This window comes from Protomyctophum bolini (assembly GCF_963924005.1).
Source record: "Protomyctophum bolini genome assembly, chromosome: 11".
Lineage (NCBI taxonomy): Eukaryota > Metazoa > Chordata > Actinopteri > Myctophiformes > Myctophidae > Protomyctophum > Protomyctophum bolini.
Genome location: NC_137872.1, coordinates 25,298,860 through 25,320,431, shown reverse-complemented (window position 1 = coordinate 25,320,431; position 21,572 = coordinate 25,298,860). Strand labels below are relative to the sequence as shown.

Genomic DNA, 21,572 nt, shown 5'->3' with positions numbered 1-21,572 from the left:
GCAGCATAGATAGCATAACATTAAAAATAACAAAAACACAGCAAAATTAGGTAAACGTTTTGTGAACAGCTTCACAGTAGGTTATGTTCCATATTATATATACAACACAATTTAGTTTAAGAAGGTGCAATTGAGGCCATGTTCCATAACTATCTATCTATGAATGCACCAAGTCTGTCTGTCTGTACGTCTGTCTGTGTGTAATCCACGTAACTCGAGAACCGTTAGCCCCACCGACTTCAAATTCGACACACGTGTTCCACACCACCACAGGGGGTGCAGTTCCTGGTGTCGAGTCGGTCGGGCCCACGGTTGTCCAGAACCGCTCCCAAAAAGCCTCTGCCCGGGCTCTGGACCGGGCCCCTGCCCAGCATCCATATATGGAGCTGGCCTGTTCTGACCTCACAACACTCCATATTTAGGCATGCATGACATAGAACTCCGCAAGCTGGCCTGTTCTGACATCCCAACACTCCATATTTGGACATGGCTGACACAGAACTCTATATAGGAATAAATGGACACTGAGAGAGAGACACATACTGTACAGAAATCATCTCACAGAAATCATTCTGACGTCGGGCACAAAAGGGACACAGACATAATATCTGGGTGGGACATGCATTTCCAACTTGCACCTTCATAATTCCACCAGCCTTGCTGACACAACGTTCGTCATACACATCCACTGATGCGTTTGACTGTCCAGTGTCCGCACAACCCTCTGCATTGCTTTGTGCTTGAGGTCGGTGCAGCTGCCATACCAGGCAATGAAGCAGCCATGCAGTCATGATGCTCTCTGTGGTGCCTCTGTAGAAAGCTTTTAGGACTTTGGGGCCCATGCCAGCTTTCTTGAGTCCATCTTGCCTTTAGATTAGAAGTTAACACCTTGTCTTTAGTCTCGCGTAGCCAGACAACTATTCCACAATCTCCGAATGCTATATAGAGTCTGGAACTACACGTCCCGAGGAAGCTGCTATTTCCATTCACGAAAATATATTAAGAAATATATATATATATATATTTCCTATTCTGCTAAGAAACAAGCTATATATGCTTAGATGATTTCTATTTATATTAGGATACATTTGCGCTACTGTAAGACGAAATGGAAGTGGGAGGAGTCTCCACTTCCGCCTTATATTGTACTCATGATAGAGCTTCCGTTGCTCCAGACTGTACGACAGAAGCATTTGGAAATTGCGAGAGGCAACAGTCTGGCAACGTGAGACAACCTTGTCTTTAGCTAACATCTCGTCTTTACAGTAGAATTTGTCCATTAATACAAAGACAAGATGTTAGCCAGTGGCCAAAACAACAGGCCTATTATGGCTGCATCTGCGTAAGTGACTCTGTGTATCTGTTCTCCGTGGCCATGACAACAACCAGCGTGAGAACAGCCGACCCGGATCAAGCAACACTTCCTATGTAAAGATATACAGAGGTCAAGAGGTCAACACTCCTATGTAAAGATATATACAGAGGTCAAGGGATGGCGTTTGCTGGCTGATCCATCAATCAGCATTATCAGTGCCTGATGCAGAGACAAGACAGACAGACAGACAGACAGACAGACAGACAGACAGACAGACAGACAGACAGACAGACAGACAGACAGACAGACAGACAGACAGACAGACAGACAGACAGACAGACAGACAGACAGAGGTTTGAGCCGATTTGGTGGTCCTTGACCTAGACCCTCTTGTTTCTTTGCTCATTTCCATAGCAACAGTACAGAGTGGGGTTAAGAGCGAAAACGAGAATTGTGTGGCTGTAGCAGGGGGGGGTGTCATGTGACTAAATGTCTTCCATTCAGTCTTGTGATTCTCAAAACAGTCACGGCCTGCAGAAGAAAACAAATGACTGGTAAGAGGACCTGAGAGTGGACCAGTAGTTTGAATGGTACACTATAAGATCAGAACTTGTGTGAATAAATTATCTTAGAAAAGAAATAGAAAAGGACCCATATGGCACTACCATCTGACACTTAAGCGCCTGCTATGGATCTTAAAATGTCTTGCAATTCACCTGAATGGACAATGTGCTTGAATGAAATGTTTGGTCTTCAACCAGCAGATTTTGTAAGGCTTGCACTGTGAAACAATAGAGAGGATAGGCCGCTGGGAGCACTAAGCTGCACATGGCAGCACTTGCTTTTACAGTCAGGAATTAACATCACGCGAGTTGGTTTGAGAATGGAGACATTTGATATGGCTAAATGAGGAGCTGTGATTGCCATGGAGGAGGGCAAACACCACGTGCTGAATTAATGGTTAAGTTAATGGTTCAGTACAAGTTAATGATACTGTACTGTATAATTCTAGAGTGACCTTCCTGTGACAGCTTTGTTATAACATGATTTATGGCCGTCATTGAGGAAAAAGGCCAAAGGAGCATATCAAGTATGTATCATGAGATGCTGCTCTCGTATTATAAAAAATAAAATACTGAATGTAGTAGGACTGGTCAATTAACTGAAAATATATCAAAACAGACATTATTTTGGTACCAATAACAGTCTTGCTCATGTAGGTGAACTGAATAATAGAGGAAGCATGTTTTTGGACATATTTGTTTCTTAATTTATTAGATATATTTTATAAATGTATTAGATTTTTTTATAATCTACTAAATCAGTCTAATGTACCCCTTAACCATATGTTATACTTTGTGTGACACTGGTGGCGTATAGCAAAAGTATGCGATCTACAAACTTGCGTGTCGTAACGTGATGGATTGTAAGCTTCTAGATCAGCTATTTTCACTATCATTCGTAATACCATAATCGGAATGAAAGCAAAAGTTGGAAATAATCTTGATACTGATTTAAATTCAATACACCCAGCCCTAGCTGGCATTGAGGAAATAGACCAAAGGATACTAGATGAGTATGTGTCATGACTCATGATGAGATGCTGGTCTCGTGTGTAAAATAAAGTACTTCATGTAGTCATCTCCTTCTATCTATGGTAAATTCCAAGCAATCCGTTCTACTGACTTAAATTTGCATTTTATGGTCCAAAGTCCCCATTTCGCAATGGGCAGTGTTGATAGAAGAGCATACCTTACTGGCTTACTATGTGATGGAAATGGTCATTTCAACTGAATGAAGTGTCGATGTACGTGTAGTCGTGTACGTACATTTGCCTAAACTTGTGATAGGTTCATCAATATTTTTTGTTTTGTTGAGCCAAGAGCTCAAGAGTTTTAAACCACGTTCAACCTAGTGTCTCAATTTTGGCCATGTCATTATAGGCTGTTAGGTAACAATAAAATAAAATGTAATTGCTCTATCATTGATAGAGTGTTTAATAGCAGGGCTCTCTGTGTCTCTCCAGATCTTTAATAAACAGAAAATACATTTTCAGGTGGGTAGCCAATCTTCAGCCAATCCCATTTATCAGCATCAATTTTAGTGTTCCAATTTACTCTGCTCATTTCTTTGTGTAAATTTCACTTGTTTAATACTGTATACATTATGCCGTGTGAGTTCTCTCTCCTGATTGAATAAAATTGGTGTCCCACCCTGAAAATACCGTTTCTGTTTCCTAAAGAGGGACGAGGATACCCCTGTTACTGACTCTATAGGAATTAGTACTAACAGAATATAGTCTGCTATTTAACACTTATTTTAGCACAGAAATATCACTTAATCTACCTTTAATTATTAATTACAATTTCTGTCCAATTTTCAAAAATGGCGAAAACATAAGATCTACAAGCTCACAACATATCGCAATGCAACGCATCGTGAGCTTACATTTGTCATATGACGAAGTACATAGGCCTTACAGTGAGTGGCTAAAGAGCCTTACTACAGTGTCCTCGGCTCTCATTTGACTGTCACTACAGCTCGGTCCAGACTAGACTACAAGCCCACTGCACCCATTTATGCCCACTCCTCCCCCAATTTTCCACTCCATTGTTTTTTAATTAGACATGCAGGCTGTCAAATTTCCACTGACTGCCATGCCACAACAGAGCAACGGAGAGGGGCCGAGGGAAGAAAGAAAAGAAGGAAGTGAGAGAATGAAAGAGGGAGAGAACGAGGGAGATTGAGCATAGTATCACAGCTCACTGACCGGAAATTCATTGATTTTTCTTACTCTGAAGATGTTTTCATAAAGGCTGTTTGAAACTATAGGCCTAAAGTGTGAAGGCTTTGCTGATTTAATTTCGCAGGAGAGACGGTATGCTATTGAAAATCCTTATGTACCTTTACGGCAACACCAGTACACCACATCAAGAAACAAAAAGAACAAGGGTTATTTTCAAGGTTGCCAGACTGTGTCAGTCCTACTAGACAGTAGTAAAAAGGCTCAGGGAAGCTTTATACTTCATTGCACAACTGCTTCTCTCAGTGATAATACCACATTTTGTCATATGTCCGACGAGTGAAACCGTCATAGTCATAGAATATATCCGGTCAGGCCTATGTTCCCATATCCCTATGTTCCCTCAGAGGGAATATACGTATAATTTAGGCTTGAGTCTACATGGCACTGGTTGGACTGGTTCTCAACTGAACTATGGTGACACTGCTGGGATTCAGTGACCCGCTGATGCATGGAGGAAGAGTTTGGAGAAGACTTAAGAGAACACAAAATCTGATCTGGAGAGACGAATGCCTATACTTATTTTATGCTCTGTCTACAACGGTGTTGGAGCAAATAAATAGCCTATATGTGCACTGCAGGGAGTTTGAACTACTTCCCTCTGGTAGACGGTACCAAAGTACCAAAAGCTAACCGTAACACCATGTCTCGCTAGATTTGTTGTTTTTCCAATGTATTTGCCACTGTTGTCCTGCACTTTTTGCCATGAGAAAATGATTGTGTAAGTGTTGTTGCCGTTTGTTTTTTACTGTTGTTGAGACCGAAGACACATTTCCACACGTGGACAATAAATGAAACTTATATGCACACACTCAAACACATGCATGCACAGCCACACACACACACACACACACACACACACACACACACACACACACTGCACACACACACACACACACACACACACACACACACACACACACACACACACACACACTGTTTATGTATTGTACTTTAAGTACAGAGATAAGAGCGAAACTCTTGTACATCCTCTAGTTGCATTTTCTTGTACATGTAATAATAGTGGAGATTAACTATCACATATTTCACTGGGGGACCCGCTGGACCGCCTTGAAGGACCCCTGGGATTACCCAGATCCCATGCTGAGAACCACTGATTTAGTTGATTCAAGTGTTTTTTTTGTGTTAGAAAATGAAGCCTTTGATATTACTAAAAGGCTTTTGATGAAAAGGTATAAAAGAATACATTTCCAGTTTCCTGCGAGGCTAAATTTACAATTTTGTGTTCAATATTTGTAAAAGTAAAATGCAGTTTTCTGTACCAGAATAGCTCCCTTGATCTCATTTTATGTGAGAAAGATCACATACACTGTAAGTAGCACGCTGTGTTCTTAGTCTGGCACATGACATTAATTTGTGATTTTCTTTTTTTAATCCAATTAGTTACCCCTCTCACATTACGGCAATCTGATGTCATGTGAGCTTTTTTCATTGTGATGTAAAGTAAAGTACAAAAACATAAGAGATGTACCGAATACCGATACCATTTTTTCCTTCCCGATACCAATTCCGATACGATACAAACGATCCGATATCAGTGTATCAGAGGCCCTCTCCCTTTTCCACCTAAAGAATGTTGGCTCTAGAACTGGTTCAGTTTTTTTTACTAGAGCGGTGCCGGTTGGGCACTGGGCCACTGGCCTACTTGGAACGATGCAAGTTGGAAATGCAGTTATTATGTCTGTCCCTTTTATATATAATATATGGATATATGGAGTTCTTTGTCAGGCATGCCCAAATATGGAGTCTATGCAGATGCCAGCACATCATTGTGATGTCAGAACAGGCCTGCTCCATATATGGAGACTTGACACCGCGGGCACTGCCCAGTGCCCACACTGTGGTGGTCTGGAACGTGTGTGTCAATTTTGACAGTCGGTGGGGAAAACGGTTCTCGAGTTACGTGGATTACAGACATACACATGTATACACACAGAGACCTGGTTCATTTATAGATAGATAGATAGATAGATAGATAGATAGATAGATAGATAGATAGATAGATAGATAGATAGATAGATAGATGGTTTATCACATCTGAATCTTCCAACCTGAATAGTGACACTCCCCCCTTTCCGAACCAACTTTTAGGGATCTGAATCAATACATTTGGTTCAAAATTAGGCGGAAACCGGTTCAAACCCGGTGGAAAAGGGTCCAGGGTCCAGGGACTTTCTTGGTTCCTAGGTTGTTCTAAATGGAGCCTACAGGTCTGTAATTCTGAGAGTGTACAAATGGACCAATTTGTACACAATTCTAATTGTGTGATACATAACTTAATTACAACAGATCCAAAAGGCCAAAATATCAAAGTCCTTTACACATAATGCCTTCAGTGAGGCAGTGGTGACCAATAGCTTGCCTTAATATTTCAGTTTCTTTATAGCCCACATCTTGTTCATCTAATCCTTCTTAGGGAAATGTATCCCATCTACATGGCCACAAATGTTAGCCATACAACACAAGTGCTTTTTACTATGAAGCCACAGCATCAGATTCTGGATTGGGAGACAAATGACCACCTTTGTTTAATCAAATCAATAGATTCTTGGCACAAAACTTCTTAAAACATTAAAAACTTTTTTTGTTGTTTTTGTATACAGGTTTAATGTTTGTCTTGAGTTCAATGTATGTATTGTAAATGACAATGAAGGGACAATTTACGTCATAATGTGCCTCATTACGTCATAATATTGTCTCTTTATTGTTAATGGCGTTTAATGTTTGTGTTGGCACCGTTTGGCAACATTACATCACCTCAACATGAGTTAGAATTTAATATATTAGCCCTCCTCACTTCACACAGGTGTGATTTTTTCTGTATAATCCAATAATGGGATGTGCAATCATTCAAAAGATGAGTCTTGAGGCCTACTACTGTACACAAAAAGCACTTCCAATTAAATCCAAGCGAATGTATTTTGTAAAATAGTTACTTCTAACAGTTGAGGTTGAAAGATATAGGCTACCATTAACTTTTAATTTTTTTAAAGAAAATGCAAAAACAGACATTGATTAGCCAAATATGAAGCTTGTGAGAGAGAACCACAGAAACGTTTCTGTGTGTCAAACATTTTAATACTGAATTAGGGCAGCACGGCAGTCGCGACTCGCGCACCCAAACTACATTTACGCACGCTTTACGCACGCTTTACCAACCTGCTGATAGCTTGCATCTTCTGGTCTGAAAGTGTTTCCAACCGGCTGGAAAGTGAGATTGAAGTGCGGGAAATTGTGCAGCCAGTATGTCCACCACGGAGCAATGTAGTCGAGCCTTGCGATCGCCATACCTGCTTGAAAGGTCGGTCGAACAGACGACTGAAAGCTCACTCAGTCACACCCGACCCCACCTCTAGGAGAGCGTCCTCGATACCCTTTAATTTCTTTAAATATTTCCAGGTTCTGCGCAAAGCAAGCAAAAATCCGCGATTTTGACTGTAATGAGCACGGAACATTAGAGAGGAAGTACTTCCTTTCGCTTTGTACCTCTCAAACAAGGCATACTATTAGTATCCTGGTGGTCTGTTTCCATATTTCGATGTGATTTGTTGTCGAAACTCTCCTGCGTGAGTATGACTGATCTGCCCGTGAGCGCATAATGTGAGACCTAACTTTGACTTCACTATTAACTTCACGGTCGGCCGGCTTCTTTGACTGGACGACTTTAGCGCACGAATCCCGAGACCTCACACGTCACACCAATGACGACATAATCACATCAACCTCTTTCCGTTGTGTTCCTAGTTCTGGCCTGGGTACCAAATGGAGTTTTGTTTAGTAGTAGTCTATATCCTAGCCATGGTTCACGTGACGCTCATGTTTCAGGGCTATCCATGTGCTAAGGAAAATGGCTTTACAACCGTTTTTGGTACAGATGTGGAGACTCCACCGTGGAGTTTTAAATTGCTGTCCCCACTTTACACAGAGACGAATAATTTGCATAATTGAAACCACTGCAGCTCTACAGTAGTTGGCCTACCTCTCATACTGGACAAGCAAGCCACAGTTGAGTTAGGCCTAGCCGCCTACATATTCACTCGGTTATTAGCCTATTTAATATTTGACCTGCCGTAGCAGACGCCCAGACCTTCTTTTCCACTTTATCTTTCTGGCCGGCTCAAATCAAAATCTTAAGAGCGCTAGACAGTTAGCCTAGCTATAGTAGGCCTAAAGTGAACAGTGAACTGCCAGAGACCATTATGAACCTGAAGACATATATGCTGTTTGTGTCTGACACCTTGTGGACGACCAGGGTCACTGAGGTGAACTCTGCTTCCATGCATCCGGATTTAACTGTTCAGACTTCAGACAGTCACAGTGGTTCTGTGGTTGTAAGTGCTGTAAAATGTTTACTTTAAAAATAGCTAAAATACAACAATTCATGGTCATAAGTTCATAAAGCATAATTTATAATAATTTCATGATGTATAATAAATATGTGGTTCATAATTGATTTCATATGAGGTTAAAAATGTAAAATGATAACTTTCTGAGGCAGAACCAAGTTCCCTGTCTGTCAGTAGCAACACTGGACCATGATTGATTGACTGATTGATGCATGATTGCATGGCATTGCTATGGCATTGCACTCAGGTGCTACAAACTTTGTCTCACTGTCTCATTCAGACTCTGGTCTACACAAGGAAGCAGTACGTATACTAGCCCCTCTCGGAACCCCCTGGGTCAGCCCAATCCGAACCGAACCGGGCTGACTAAAAGTGTCAGAAACTTTACTACATTCGGGTTCTGCTTGCGGGGCTATACGTATACGTGCAGCACTGCTAAAGTTATAAGAACATTAAGTCAAGGAGAAATGGTCAAAGAGACATTCAAAGGACTCTAAGCAACTCAAGATTCAAGAACCTTTTCCACGACAAGCGGCCAACGAGGTATTATATATTTAGATTAGTATTGCGTTGTTTGTTTGATGGACACGTTCACCTGCGCATCGCGCATTTCCTTGTATGTTTAATTTGGTCAATATTATGTACTGCGATGCACTTTGTTGATTGTTTTATGTGTTTATTATTTTTGTGTGAACATAGCCTACACTTCTCACGGCATGGAACAGCTGGGATGAGAACACCCAATAAATGCCCGTTTATAAAGAACCAACCTGTGTCAATGTTGTGAGAAGAGCTACAGTGGTGGAAGGAAAAGTAGGCTATTCACATGTTTTACTTAAAAACGTATAAAAAGTATTAAATTACTGCAATGTAGAATTCATATTCTGTTACAAGTAAAAGTCTGGTATTCACTCGAGTAAAAGTGCTATTGTCATCAAAATGTAGCCTACTTTGTAAGTATACCCGATAGAAAGTATAGGCTTAATAACATTAGCCTATGCAGAATAAGTCCCGTTTCACATGAAGTTTTCAAATGTATAAAAATAAATCTTTTGAAAAAAGCAGATCTATACAAGCTCACAATGCGTTGTGATGCAACGCTTTGTGAACTTGCAGATAGGCTATTTTCAAATGGCCGAAATGTATAATTATGTTTTGTAATGATATTATAATAATAACAAAAATAATTGTAGTGGAGTAAAAAGTACAATATTTGCCTCGTAAATGTAATGGAGTACTAGTACAAGTCATAACAGTAAAACATATAATAAACAAAAAATATATATGCCTAGTATATTTTGTTACTAATAACGTTAATTATACCATGATATTTTATACGTATAATATAATTTATATTTATTGTAGAACTACAATTTCCCTAATGTGTGATATGAGCTTTGTTGGCCAATTTTCATGACAGCATGAGAATTATTGAGAATTCTGTCTTTGACTTTGATTACTATTAATCAAAGTCAAAGACAGAATTTCAACATCTCAATAATTCTCATGCTGTCATGAAAATTGGCCAACAAAGCTCATATCACACATTAGGGAAATTGAAATTATTGTAGTTCTACAATAAATATAAATTATATTATTTTTACAATTTTCTAACAGTACACTGCTCAGTGCTCACTGTACTTAATAGATTAAAAAGTAGGCTACCACTAAATCTCAGATGGGGGTTCGATATTTCACTGGTGTTGAGGAATGCCTGTGTCATGCCAGGTTAATGCTATTGTACTTTGCATAATTGTATTGTAAATAAATCTTATAATAAAAAATGGAGAGAGTATGCTATATGAACATTGGATCAAGAGATCACTCAAATTAATTCAAATATTGTATAAAGCCTGTCAACCTCCTGGATGATGTCATTTAGCAATGTTGGCCTGACTCCATAGTATCTGCTTAGCAGGTTATAAAATCGTCATAAAATACAACACCACCCTTTTCAATGTGGCACACTCATTATAAAATATAAAGGAAGCCTCTTCATCAATACTATATTGTTATCCTGCACCCAAATCTTCATCCACTTTTCCACCTGTTCAATATAATTATGCTCAAGCCAAATTACAGCCTTGAGTCTCTTTCTAATTGAACTCAAGAAACACACTGAATATGTAGCTGTTCTCTATAAGTATACCCTTGCACAAACAAGGAACGTGAACCATTAGGTGGCACCCCAACACTGTCACGTACAGCCACAAGACTGAAGCTTCTATAGCCTGTCTTTTCATTCATCCTGTTGGCTGAGACCTTTTCTGTATCACTGTTGTTTCCATTAAAAAAAATACATTTTGGCAGAGCTCATTTGTGCATTACCGGTATTCTATACCTATAGAGTGAGATCTAATCTTAATGAAATGTGACTGATAGATCACACCCACTTCTTGCTTCAGAAAGAATCTCCTGGGCCCACTGATCAGCTACTGATGTTACAGAAACAGCATATCAAAGGGGTCTTTGAAGTCAAGTGACTTGCAGCTTATACTCTGAGCTCTGGAAAACTAAAAGTAGGGGATTGAAAGGAAAGGCACATGTGACATGTCTGAAGGTCGGCATGTCTTCAAACATACATAGTGCAATGTTGCACATTGCACTGAAGCCTATTGAATTGCAAATCCACGCCATCCCATAGGAACTAATGGTACTCCAACCTTGACCTCTGTAAGTGGTCCCATGTCACTCGGGCCCGGCTGGCACCGGCTCAAGGATAGTGTCGCATGCACCTTTGGCTCGCCTTGAATATCAGATTAGCCCTATTGGACTTTCCAATGAACCCTGTTCAGTCACGATTCCAGTGACTTTTTCTGTCATACCCAAACACCTCACTAATAGAATAAGAAATGTATGAGCTGCCCAGACACAACATGACTCACCCTTGTTGTCTGCAGTGGCTGGTGTCTATAATTTTTTTGCAGCACGGTTATATATTGTATATTAAACTCTTCCTCATCATGTGCTCAAGTGTCGTCAAACGGGTGGAGGATTTATCTCCCGATTTGACTGTCTCCATAACTACTCGGGATGATTGGTTCGTTTAAAAGTGTTTTGAAGTGCCTTGTGTTCCATCTTCTAGTTATTTTACTACTGCTGGGCTTCTTCCACGCCAAAGCGGTTACTGTTCAGCAGAATGTAGAAATATGTGTTGGATTCGACTTCCTGTTCCTTCATGGTTATTGCTTTTTGGGATTTGCGACTCAAATCCACCCGCCTCACCCCCACCCACTCTATTTTGAGTGATACATATGAATGAAGACTTATGCCTCAGAGCTCAATGTGTTGGCATTATCCAATCAAACTGGACTGCTCAGTGGCTCCTGAGATTGCATTAAGGTGTAATATCAATGCAGCAATCCCTAGGATATTGCCACTTTAAAATGCTCAGGTCCTTGCAATGCTATATCCTCATGGTGTGATCAAGGGGATTTGTCTATTTAGGAAATGTTTCATTGCATGGCTTGCAGGAGATTGCTGAGGTAATGAATAGGTGTTATGCCCCTCTAGGGGAGCTGGAAAGAAATGAAGCAGACACAATGTGGCTGGCTTCAAGTCCAAAGTGTAATCAATGAATGAAAACATGCATACATTACATGTTCACCAAACTTCACAGAAAGCATACGCACCATTCCCATACATACGGCGCCTAAACAAACAGCATAATAAATACATATAATCATATATTGTATACAAAATACAATAACAATCTACTATAACAATAATCATTTTGTCCCCTTTAGTTGATGATGGGGTATTTGCTATTGTACATTTGCAGTGCACATAATTAATTTGTGCAAATGTATAGGCTACAAATGTTTTGATCTACATTTGTAGACCAGCCCAGGTCATGACAGAGAGCCCTTCTGTGCAGCTTATAGTTTTCTACCTTTTCCCCTTTTCTTTATCTAATCATGTTTTGTTGTTGTTTGGAAGCTATAGACCGGTGTCCACTGTTTAGACAACCCAAAGTGCTCAAAAGTTCAAGCACCAGCAGTTAGCAGATCAGTGTTTTAGCACCCTACAAACTCACAATGAGCGGAGTATTATAGTATACACAGCCCTATAGTGGAGAGCTTTGTATGGGTGGTGTGACCTGCGGTGGACTACCGCAGGTCCTAGTCACCATCTGTAGGGATGAGTAGGAGATGGGGGACACCTACAAGATCCTCAGAGTACACACAAACGATGAACTCTCGGCCTGGGCTGTGGCTCAGAGGTCCAGGCACCCTGGCTGGTAATCCAGTCTGGCAGTGTGCCGCGGGTTCGACTCCCGATCCCGACGGCCTTTACTGCATGTCACCCCCCCCCCCCCCCCCCCATCTCCCTCTATAAAAATCAAGGCCAAAGCCACAAAAAAACAAACGATGAACTCTCAGGCCCTCTACAGAAAGAGACAGAGCAATGTCCTTCAATGTGTGCAAGAGGTGGCTGTAGATGTTCTACAAGCCAGAGCATCCTCTCCTTTGTCATGGTTTGTCAATACAAAGGATTGCAACAAACAAACTGAACAAGCTGGGAAGGAAGGCAAGCTCCAGACCATAATTGGAGTTAAACTTGGGAAATCTGGTGGTAGTACTATCTGGTGGTTGAAAAGGAGTGCACGAAGATCAGCCTCAAGCTCAATGCCAAGAAAACAAGTCAACACAGAGGACAAAACCATTGAGACTGCCGACACCAGTCGGTGCTCGAGCCAGTCGAGGACTTCAAATGCCTCTAAGCCTGGACTGCCTCCACTGAACAGGACCTGAAGGTTCAGAGAGCACTTGCCTGGAAAGCCTTGCATGGGATGAGGAGAGTGTGGAAATCAGACATGGGAGAAGAGGTGGCTGTTCATATCTACTGTGGAGTCAGTACTGCTGTATGGGGCCGAGACATGGACCCTCACAGTAGCCTACAACAGGGAAGAGCCCTGGATGGAGTCTAAACAAGAATGTTACAGATGGCACTAGGTGACACATGGACGGACCGCATCAGAAATGTGGACCTCTATGTCAGAGAGAGAGAAGGATGAGGCTGGCAGAGCACTGCGTCAGGCACCCATAACTTGAGGCAAGTAAATTGACTCTATGGGAGCCAACCCAGGGCAAAGCCAGGAGGGGAAAGAAGCACACGACAGCTTAGCTAACAACACTAGAGCTCAAGATGTTAGAAAGGAAATTGTGGAGGGCAGCGATCCATGAATCCCAAGTTGGTGTTGGCTAGACCTCACTCTCGCAGTAACGAAGGTGGTGGTATACTGTGTACATACACAGAGATGTGTGAAACCTTTTTTTTTTTTTTACCAGAAGAACTAAAGATATCTTTATACACACTTTCGTGAACACTGTACACCGTGTTTGACTAGCTTTCTGAAGAACAGATGACAACTGCTTCCTGTTCTCAACTTTTACATGGTGAAATTAGTCTACAGACTCTGTAGCATTTAAAGATTGTGGAAGAAATTAGACACTATAGAGCGTGATGACAGGTGACAACAGACAGGTGACAACTTAAAGGAAAAACCTGAAATGAGTCGAGAAACTATAGCTTATATTTCTATTTAAAATATATTGAATATAAGGCCCACTAAAATGTTAACTCTTTCACTAGAAAGAATGTAATTGGGCCCAGATCATAAGGGGAAATCTGATTCACGATAAGAGAGAATGAAGCAAGAATGAAAAGCACATGGTGGCTTGAAGTTTAAAAGGTCAAAACTTTGAATGTTATTTTCTGCCTTAAGTGCTTTTACTTTCCCCATTTTTGACGGAATTGTTTCCTTCTCAGTTCTGCATCCTTCACAACCCCTGCAGTGGTGCACAGCACTCACCTCCACTCCACTGACTGACAGCTGACACTGAAGGTTCACGCCCCATGGTTCTCACAAAACCAAGTGTACAAGGGGAGGGGGTCACACATAGGCCTGTTTTCCGGTATGTATTCCTTGACGGATCGCTTGACAGCATTCAATAGTATGTTGCTTATTCACAGGGATACACTACACTGGAGAGGCCAATTAGCTCAATTTGGCTAATGTCTATAAGGGCTATATTCTTTTAGTCCACGAGGAAAGAGTATTGAATTGTCTTTTAGGCCAATTAAAATGTTGCAACTGACAACTGTCTGACAAATAAGTTATTAGTCAGTCAGTTTCGGGCTCTCTGTCAGTTATTTCTTTTCAGGAAGTGATTTGTTCATTTAGTTCACCCAAAATAGCACCTTTGACCAAATCATTAGTGAATGACCCATCATACAGCCTATAGTTCACTTCTTCTGCAGTGCCAGTGATGGTAGTGCGGGCAAATGAAATGCAGATATGGCTTCCCCTCATGCATATTATACAGTACAGTACCAAGCAGATTCAGCAGTACTGTGGTGGTACAAAATTATAAGTAGGCTAATAATGGTTCTCAGGTGGGCAAAAAAGAAAATCTGCATAACTGTTAAACTGTACTTATGTGAGTATACCACTGTACCAGTCCGATTTAAGCTCTGTCTTGAACAACTCTATCGTTCATGAATATTCCAATTTCCAATTCCAGACATACCCGACTGAAATAGCCTATGTTTAAGCACAGACCCTCTGCTCAACCAGTGGACTTCAGTGTAGCAGAGCAGGCTGTGTAAAACTTATTTTCTGAGAGAAAAAAAAGAGAGAGCATTAAATTGTTAATTTATTGGATTTAATCAATTTTTGCAGATTTTCAGGATTTCACTACATATAAATAACATAATTAATAACATCTACATCGTACCATATCCACAAACTCCTCGTTGACAGTCAAAGATGCATCAGCACACAATTACATATTCCCATTTGAGCTTTATGAGTAATTTTGGTTCTTATACAGAAGACAATAGTATGACTTCACTTTGTATTTTAGATAACTTTAGAAATGCCCTGCTCTCTCTCGATCCTCTTGGCTCCTTGACTCTGTTGTGTGCAGGTGTGAGATGGCATCAGTGGGGACCTCCCCCATAAGTTCTCACACATAGCGGTTACACCGCACACAGCTAGATAACTGCATGTGAATATTTTCATAAATAGTTATTAATTTCTTTTTATTATTTGACTCCTGCAGTAAATTTTGCAATGATTGAGTTATCATTGGGACAGTAACTCCTACCCAGCTGCCAGGGGTAAATTTCATGCAGTAATGCTTTTTTGAGTCAAGAACAAACAAAACTGCTATTGACATATTTGTTGTGTGTTTCTATTCGAGGAAATGGCTTTCTTGGCCCGCAATTTATCCAATTATAGAATTACAGCGGTGCAAAAAGTCCTACATGATGTAGACTTAAGTCTATTTTTCAGCCTTTGGAGCAAATCCAATCATTCCAAATGGTTGCTGATGGTAATAATTGCAACAGCATTGTATTGATCTATTCTAGTGGGTCCACAGAGTAAGAACAAAGCACGCTGAGAGGAGAAGGTGCTTCATGAAGGTGCTTCATGTGTACAATAATGGCTGGTGTGTTTATAGTCTTACTCTTTGTGGAGATGTAATAGTGAGGCATTGAGATAAAGTATATAGGCTTTTAAGTTTTTATTGTCTGGCAGTGATGAAAAATCCTTTTATCTACTGTTAACCTTGCACTGATGTTGTATTTGTTTTGCTTTGTTTTTTTCTGAATATAGTCTGTTCCTTATGTAAAGCGCTTTGGGAGTTTGGGTATTTAGAAAAGAGCTATATAAATTTGAGCTATTATTATTAATAGAAAAGTGAAAGTGCTTTTGGTGATGTCTGTGATAAGCACTTCCTTGGAGAAAACAAGTGTTCAACTTCATGTAAGGCTAACAGGTGAGGGCCATGTACACATGCTTATATACAAATATGTAGTTAAAATGACACCGCTCAGCCATTGTGATTTTACGGCCAGTATGTGTAGACTTGTCCAAGCCACAGCATCGATTCAGACCATTGTTTCCAGTGCCCACTTTTAAATGACCAGAAGTCCTCATGCGTACATGTGAATGCAAAACAAGACAACGTATGAACAAATGAGAGAGTTTCAGTGGCAAACAGGTAATGCATTCCAAACAGCTGACAGCTATTACAGATAATGGCCCAGCCATTCAATATGGACAAGGTCTCTGATTCATTCTCATGTTGAAGTACTTTGACAAGTACCTTGTCTGAGTGAACGATAAGGACACATTAAAGACCAGGCTGTGATGACAAATGATACCCATGTCCAGCCCCGGGGAATGCATGGGGGAGGTCAGGGCCTGGGATGGGTGGTTGATAAATGCAATGAATGAGGACAGGAGAAATTGTCTTTGAATCGGCACCATAACTTTGTAACTCTTAAAACTGCTGATATGCCTCAGTGGGTTTAATCACAGAATTTTAAGTGGTTTTGCGCATGTTTGAAAAGCAGTGCATGGTTTGTATAATTTGGATAGCTAAGAATGCAAACCAATGGGGTGGAGAGACCATGGGTATAAGACAGATAGCTGGCTTGCTAGTGGAATAATGCCCAATTGTCTTTAAGATGGGGAAGGTATGTAGTCGCTGGTTGGTTGACCACCCGAGTGGTCCCTTAAAAGTCTCCATCTACTAGCCTATACCAATGGCCCCGACATCCACATCTTAACACTGACACTGTGTTAGACATATATGTCTAAGTTTCATAGAAGTTCTTTCGGTGTGGGTGACTCCCAGTAAAATTCAGAATAGATGAAAAAATACTGCCTATACCTACAATAAACAAGACCCCCAACAACCTCAGTCCTCACTACCTCGCTGACATTCCCCCACCACCATGCCCCCTCCCGATCCTCTGGTAGTCCCCAGGAGGAAGCACCGAACATGGGGTGACAGGGCCTTGCTGCCCCCCTTTCTATGGAACTCACTCACAACTCGCATAAGTTGTCCTTATCCTCTCATCTCCTCCTTTAAAGCCCACGCTGCCCACCATTTAAGTCTATGAAGCGTTATTTCTCGAACAACATTTCAATGCAGTCACATCCACATTGTCTACTCTACAGTTTTTTACATAAAAAGATTTGACAAAAGTTGGAGGAATAAAGTTTTGTACCGAGTGAAAAAGTGAGTTGTGAACCTTCATTTTAAAGCTATAGAAATTGAGTCAATTACCAATACAGACCATTTATTTTTGATAAGTAATTTTTTCCGTTAGTACAAGGTCATAGTACGCAGAGAACCTCTCTGACATGGCATATATTTTATATTCCAAGGCCTTGGAGCTCTCAGCGATTGTACTTGTACTTTTGGCAGTGGAGAGGCTGGAAGTGGGAGATTGATTTAGTGCACTCGAGCAACATGGACTGCTTTCGTGTCTGGAGTTGCAATTTAGATTTAGCAGACAGAGGAACTGCAATCAGGGAGAGGTGGTAATCAATTTCTGGTGTGTGTGTGTGTGTGTGTGTGTGTGTGTGTGTGTGTGTGTGTGTGTGTGTGTGTGTGTGTGTGTGTGTGTGTGTGTGTGTGTGTGTGTGTGTGTGTGTGTGTGTGTGTGTGTGTGTGTGTGTGTGTGTGTGTGTGTGTGTGTGTGTGTGTGTGTGTGTGTGTGTGTGTGTGTGTGTGTGTGTGTGTGTGTGCGTGTGCATGTGTGTGTTGCTTGTTGGAACACAGCCATGGGGAACAGGTCCACTGCCAGTGGCATCTCTGCACAGCATGTAATGATAACCATCCTGCTTCCCCGCTGATGCACACTGCCCACACTCTCCATCACGTGGTTTCACTTTCATTACAGCAGGAATTATTGTGTTGTTTTGCTTTTCACTTCCCTAGCCGCTCGTCATTATGTAGACAAACATATTCAGGATATAATTAGAACACACTTTCAAGAAAGGATTTTCTATGGGGGAAAAAATGAAAAAATAAGTATAATTTCTACACTGACGGACCAAAATGGCTTGCCTATCTGTTTAGCCGCCGGCATGTTAAATTATGGGAAGTCTGTGGCGTTATAAGATTTATACCTTGTTGCATAGCAGTGTCTGAAAGAAATGTTTCAAAGAGACTGAACGTCAATGCCAAGTATAAGACAAGGATGGAGTCTTACGTCAGCTTTAGAAGGTTGCGTCAGTTGTTCTCGAGTGTTCTCTGAGGTACAACTTCAAATCGTACACAATTTATACCACATGCTGCTATCACATTGTTAAGAAATGTTTTACATTCAGACATAGAATGTTTTCAATCCAAGGACATTTTCATAAGAGCAATATGTTGCTATCATTACACGTGTGTCCTATTGTGTCCGCCAGCTTGGAGACGGTTTTTCGAGACATCAGTGGTCAGATTTTGTTAGGACATTTCAGTACAATTCAGTACACAGACATAGGTTTTCTGCAATTCAAAAATAGGCCTTGGTGTGAGCATGAATATCTGAATAGGCCATATCTACATGATTTATAAAATTTTACAAAATGATACACATTATTATGACATGAATTCCATATTTATTTCAGATTAAATATTAGTGCTACTGCTACATGCTGAAAATAGCCATTCTACAACACATTGTGAGCTTGTACTGTAGATCTGCTATTTATTTCAGCACCTGAATCCGTCGTATGACAAAATGTAAATCTGTTGATATGTGGTCTTGCACGTTGCAGAGGGGGCTTATCACTGAGTAGTTTATTACAGCTTGAGGACAGTTGGGCCAGCTGGGTCTTCATTAGTTTTAAACAACAGGACTGTTTTTTTGGCCGGTGCTGCTGGTGCAGAACATGTTTTTATTGAGTGCCATGATCGTCTGAATGAGAGAGGGAAGATAGATGAGCGTACACTCAAGAGTTGGTTTTCACCTTGAACACACCATCACTCTTCTTGACTAATCCCGGGGCCTGGGCCATGCATAGGGGTTCCGCCAAAGCTTTTCACACACACACACACGTGCACACGCGCACATACACAGACACACATGTACACGCACGCACGCGCGCACACACACACACACACACACACACACACACACACACTGCTGCCGCCACTGCCCCACCCCCTGCCTAACACACCAGAGCCCACGTGCCTCTATGTGAATGGAGTACTGCTTAAAGATCCATCACTGAAACCTACCCTGCAGGCCCACATGAACCCTCTTCCCCTCAGAGCACGATACAGATATGCTACCACAGTCTGGCGAATTCTTAGAGGGGATTAGGATTCCTTGTATCTAAGGCCAAATATGAATTACAATAAAAATAGCTAGAGAGTAAGTTTCTGTTGTGTCTACTCTGTACCGATGGACATGAAATGCTTGAGGAAAAAACTCCATTAAGCTGATGCCGGCGAGGCAATGGTATTACCGGCGTCTCTCCAGTGATTCCTCTTAGAATACTAGTAGCAGAATATATTTTATGTTTCATGTAATGACTACAAAGCACTGTGGGAGAGTGCCAAGACGGACAGCACTGCTGGGAAGTTTCTGGAAGGCATCCTGCAGGATAGACAGCTGAGACCAGGAGCGTTGGCAGGCCCCCTGTACCTGTCTCTGCACTGAAGGGAGACGGGAGATGGCATCGTGAGCCCCAACCCACCATTAATGCATGGAGCTGTCTGGCACGATGAGCTGCATGTACATGCGGATATGTGTGTGAGAGCAGAGAGAGTGCAGTTCCTCTGTCTTTACGATTTCATTTAAAACAGATGGCTTGAATGCACAGCTGGATAATGAATGCCTGGCAATGTTTCCAAAGGAAGTAAAGACTACAAATGTGCATGCAGCATGCAGGGAATCAGAAGGGAAAAGAGCGACGTTAAGCTCTGTCTCTGCAGCGACCTGACATCAGCATTGTGCTTTTCTATCGGCGCTCGACAGAGTGCCCGCGACTACTCATTTACACAGCAGGCCTCAATCACCCTCGGAAAATGAGATCGTGATGCACATTGTGATGGGCAGAGCTGATATGCAGAAAAGCTACCGTGTGGCCAAGGCTGAGCAATGACAATATGGATTTCACTGTGTCCCTGAATCCAAGCCTCACCCTCCTCTCTCTCTCCAGCCTCTCATTATGGCAGATGTGCGGTATAGACAGGGATGCTGACAGGAGGGACACGCGCAGCACATAAACTGGGGCCATGAAATAGGAGGGTGTCTGCAGATTGGCGAGAGCTGCGGAGCTAGCTCATTTTATGTGAGGATGAGGTGGGAGGAACTGATTTTCCCTTAATGGCCATCCGTGTGATGTGGAGCGATGCAGCCCATCTAAAAACATCGGCCACCATTCAGTGGGAATAAAAAAAGAAAAAGAAAAATCCATTGTGCCAGCCTTCAGCTGGGGAACCTAATAAAATCTGGCTCCCGCTGACATGAAAGGTAAGATTTGGGTGGGAGGTGGGGTGTGTTGGGTGGGGGGCATGGAGATGCTGCCTTTGAGGGTCTCTCGGAGGACTGGCAGACAGATGGAGGATCGGAATTCGACTGCCCATCTCGGCTCCCTTAGTCACACAGTGGTCCATTCAATACATGTGCTGAACATACCACTTCATTTGACTGCACGTCGGGTTTAAACATGAATCTCAGAGCCGCTGTATGTATTTTCATGAATATCTGACTATTCTCCCTGGCTGAATAATGTGTCCTGCCTTTGCAAAACAGTTTGAATGAATTCTTTGTAGCGTTTGCTCCCGGCTACCGATGCACTGGCTGGCAAACACAGGGAAATTGATGACTTTGACAGGAGGGCTGAGTGTGATTTCCCACATGATGAATCCATCTAAACAAGGGGAATGGTTCTTTAACGAGATTACCTTCCCTCACTGTAATGGATTTGACTCCAGAGACTAAGTCATCTAGCTGCCTCAACTCCCATGTTTACGGAAAATGCAAACATTTTGCTGCCACCAGCGAACAGACAGAAAAACAGCTGATGCATTATTGCGGGAATCAATCCCTAATGGCAAATTTATACCTCACCATATGACTGTGTTGGCGCATCACATTTGTGTTTGATGGAAATCGGTTCTTTTCAGTGAGCGACAGGGTCGTGTAACAAAGCGTTAATCAGGCTTTAGCCTCCACCCAGACCCTACCCCCACAACCTCACCCCTATTTGTCATACCAGTGCATGGATGCATGAATGACTCTCTTTCTCTCCTTGACCAACTGTGTCATCCATCTCTCATGC

General features: G+C 41.7%; 1 protein-coding gene across 1 annotated transcript in view; it reads right to left on the bottom strand.

The window, feature by feature from the left end:
- LOC308324032 (protein tweety homolog 2-like) overlaps window positions 1-7,427 on the bottom strand; it is a gene marked incomplete at its 5' end in the record, with an annotated part of 40,740 nt that extends 33,313 nt beyond the window's left edge. Inside the window, one exon of the mRNA XM_080775935.1 lies at window positions 7,299-7,427. Within this exon, the coding sequence (XP_080632061.1) occupies window positions 7,299-7,427 (129 nt within the window). The remainder of the gene's footprint in view (window positions 1-7,298) is intronic.
- Between the last annotated feature and the right edge of the window lie 14,145 nt (window positions 7,428-21,572).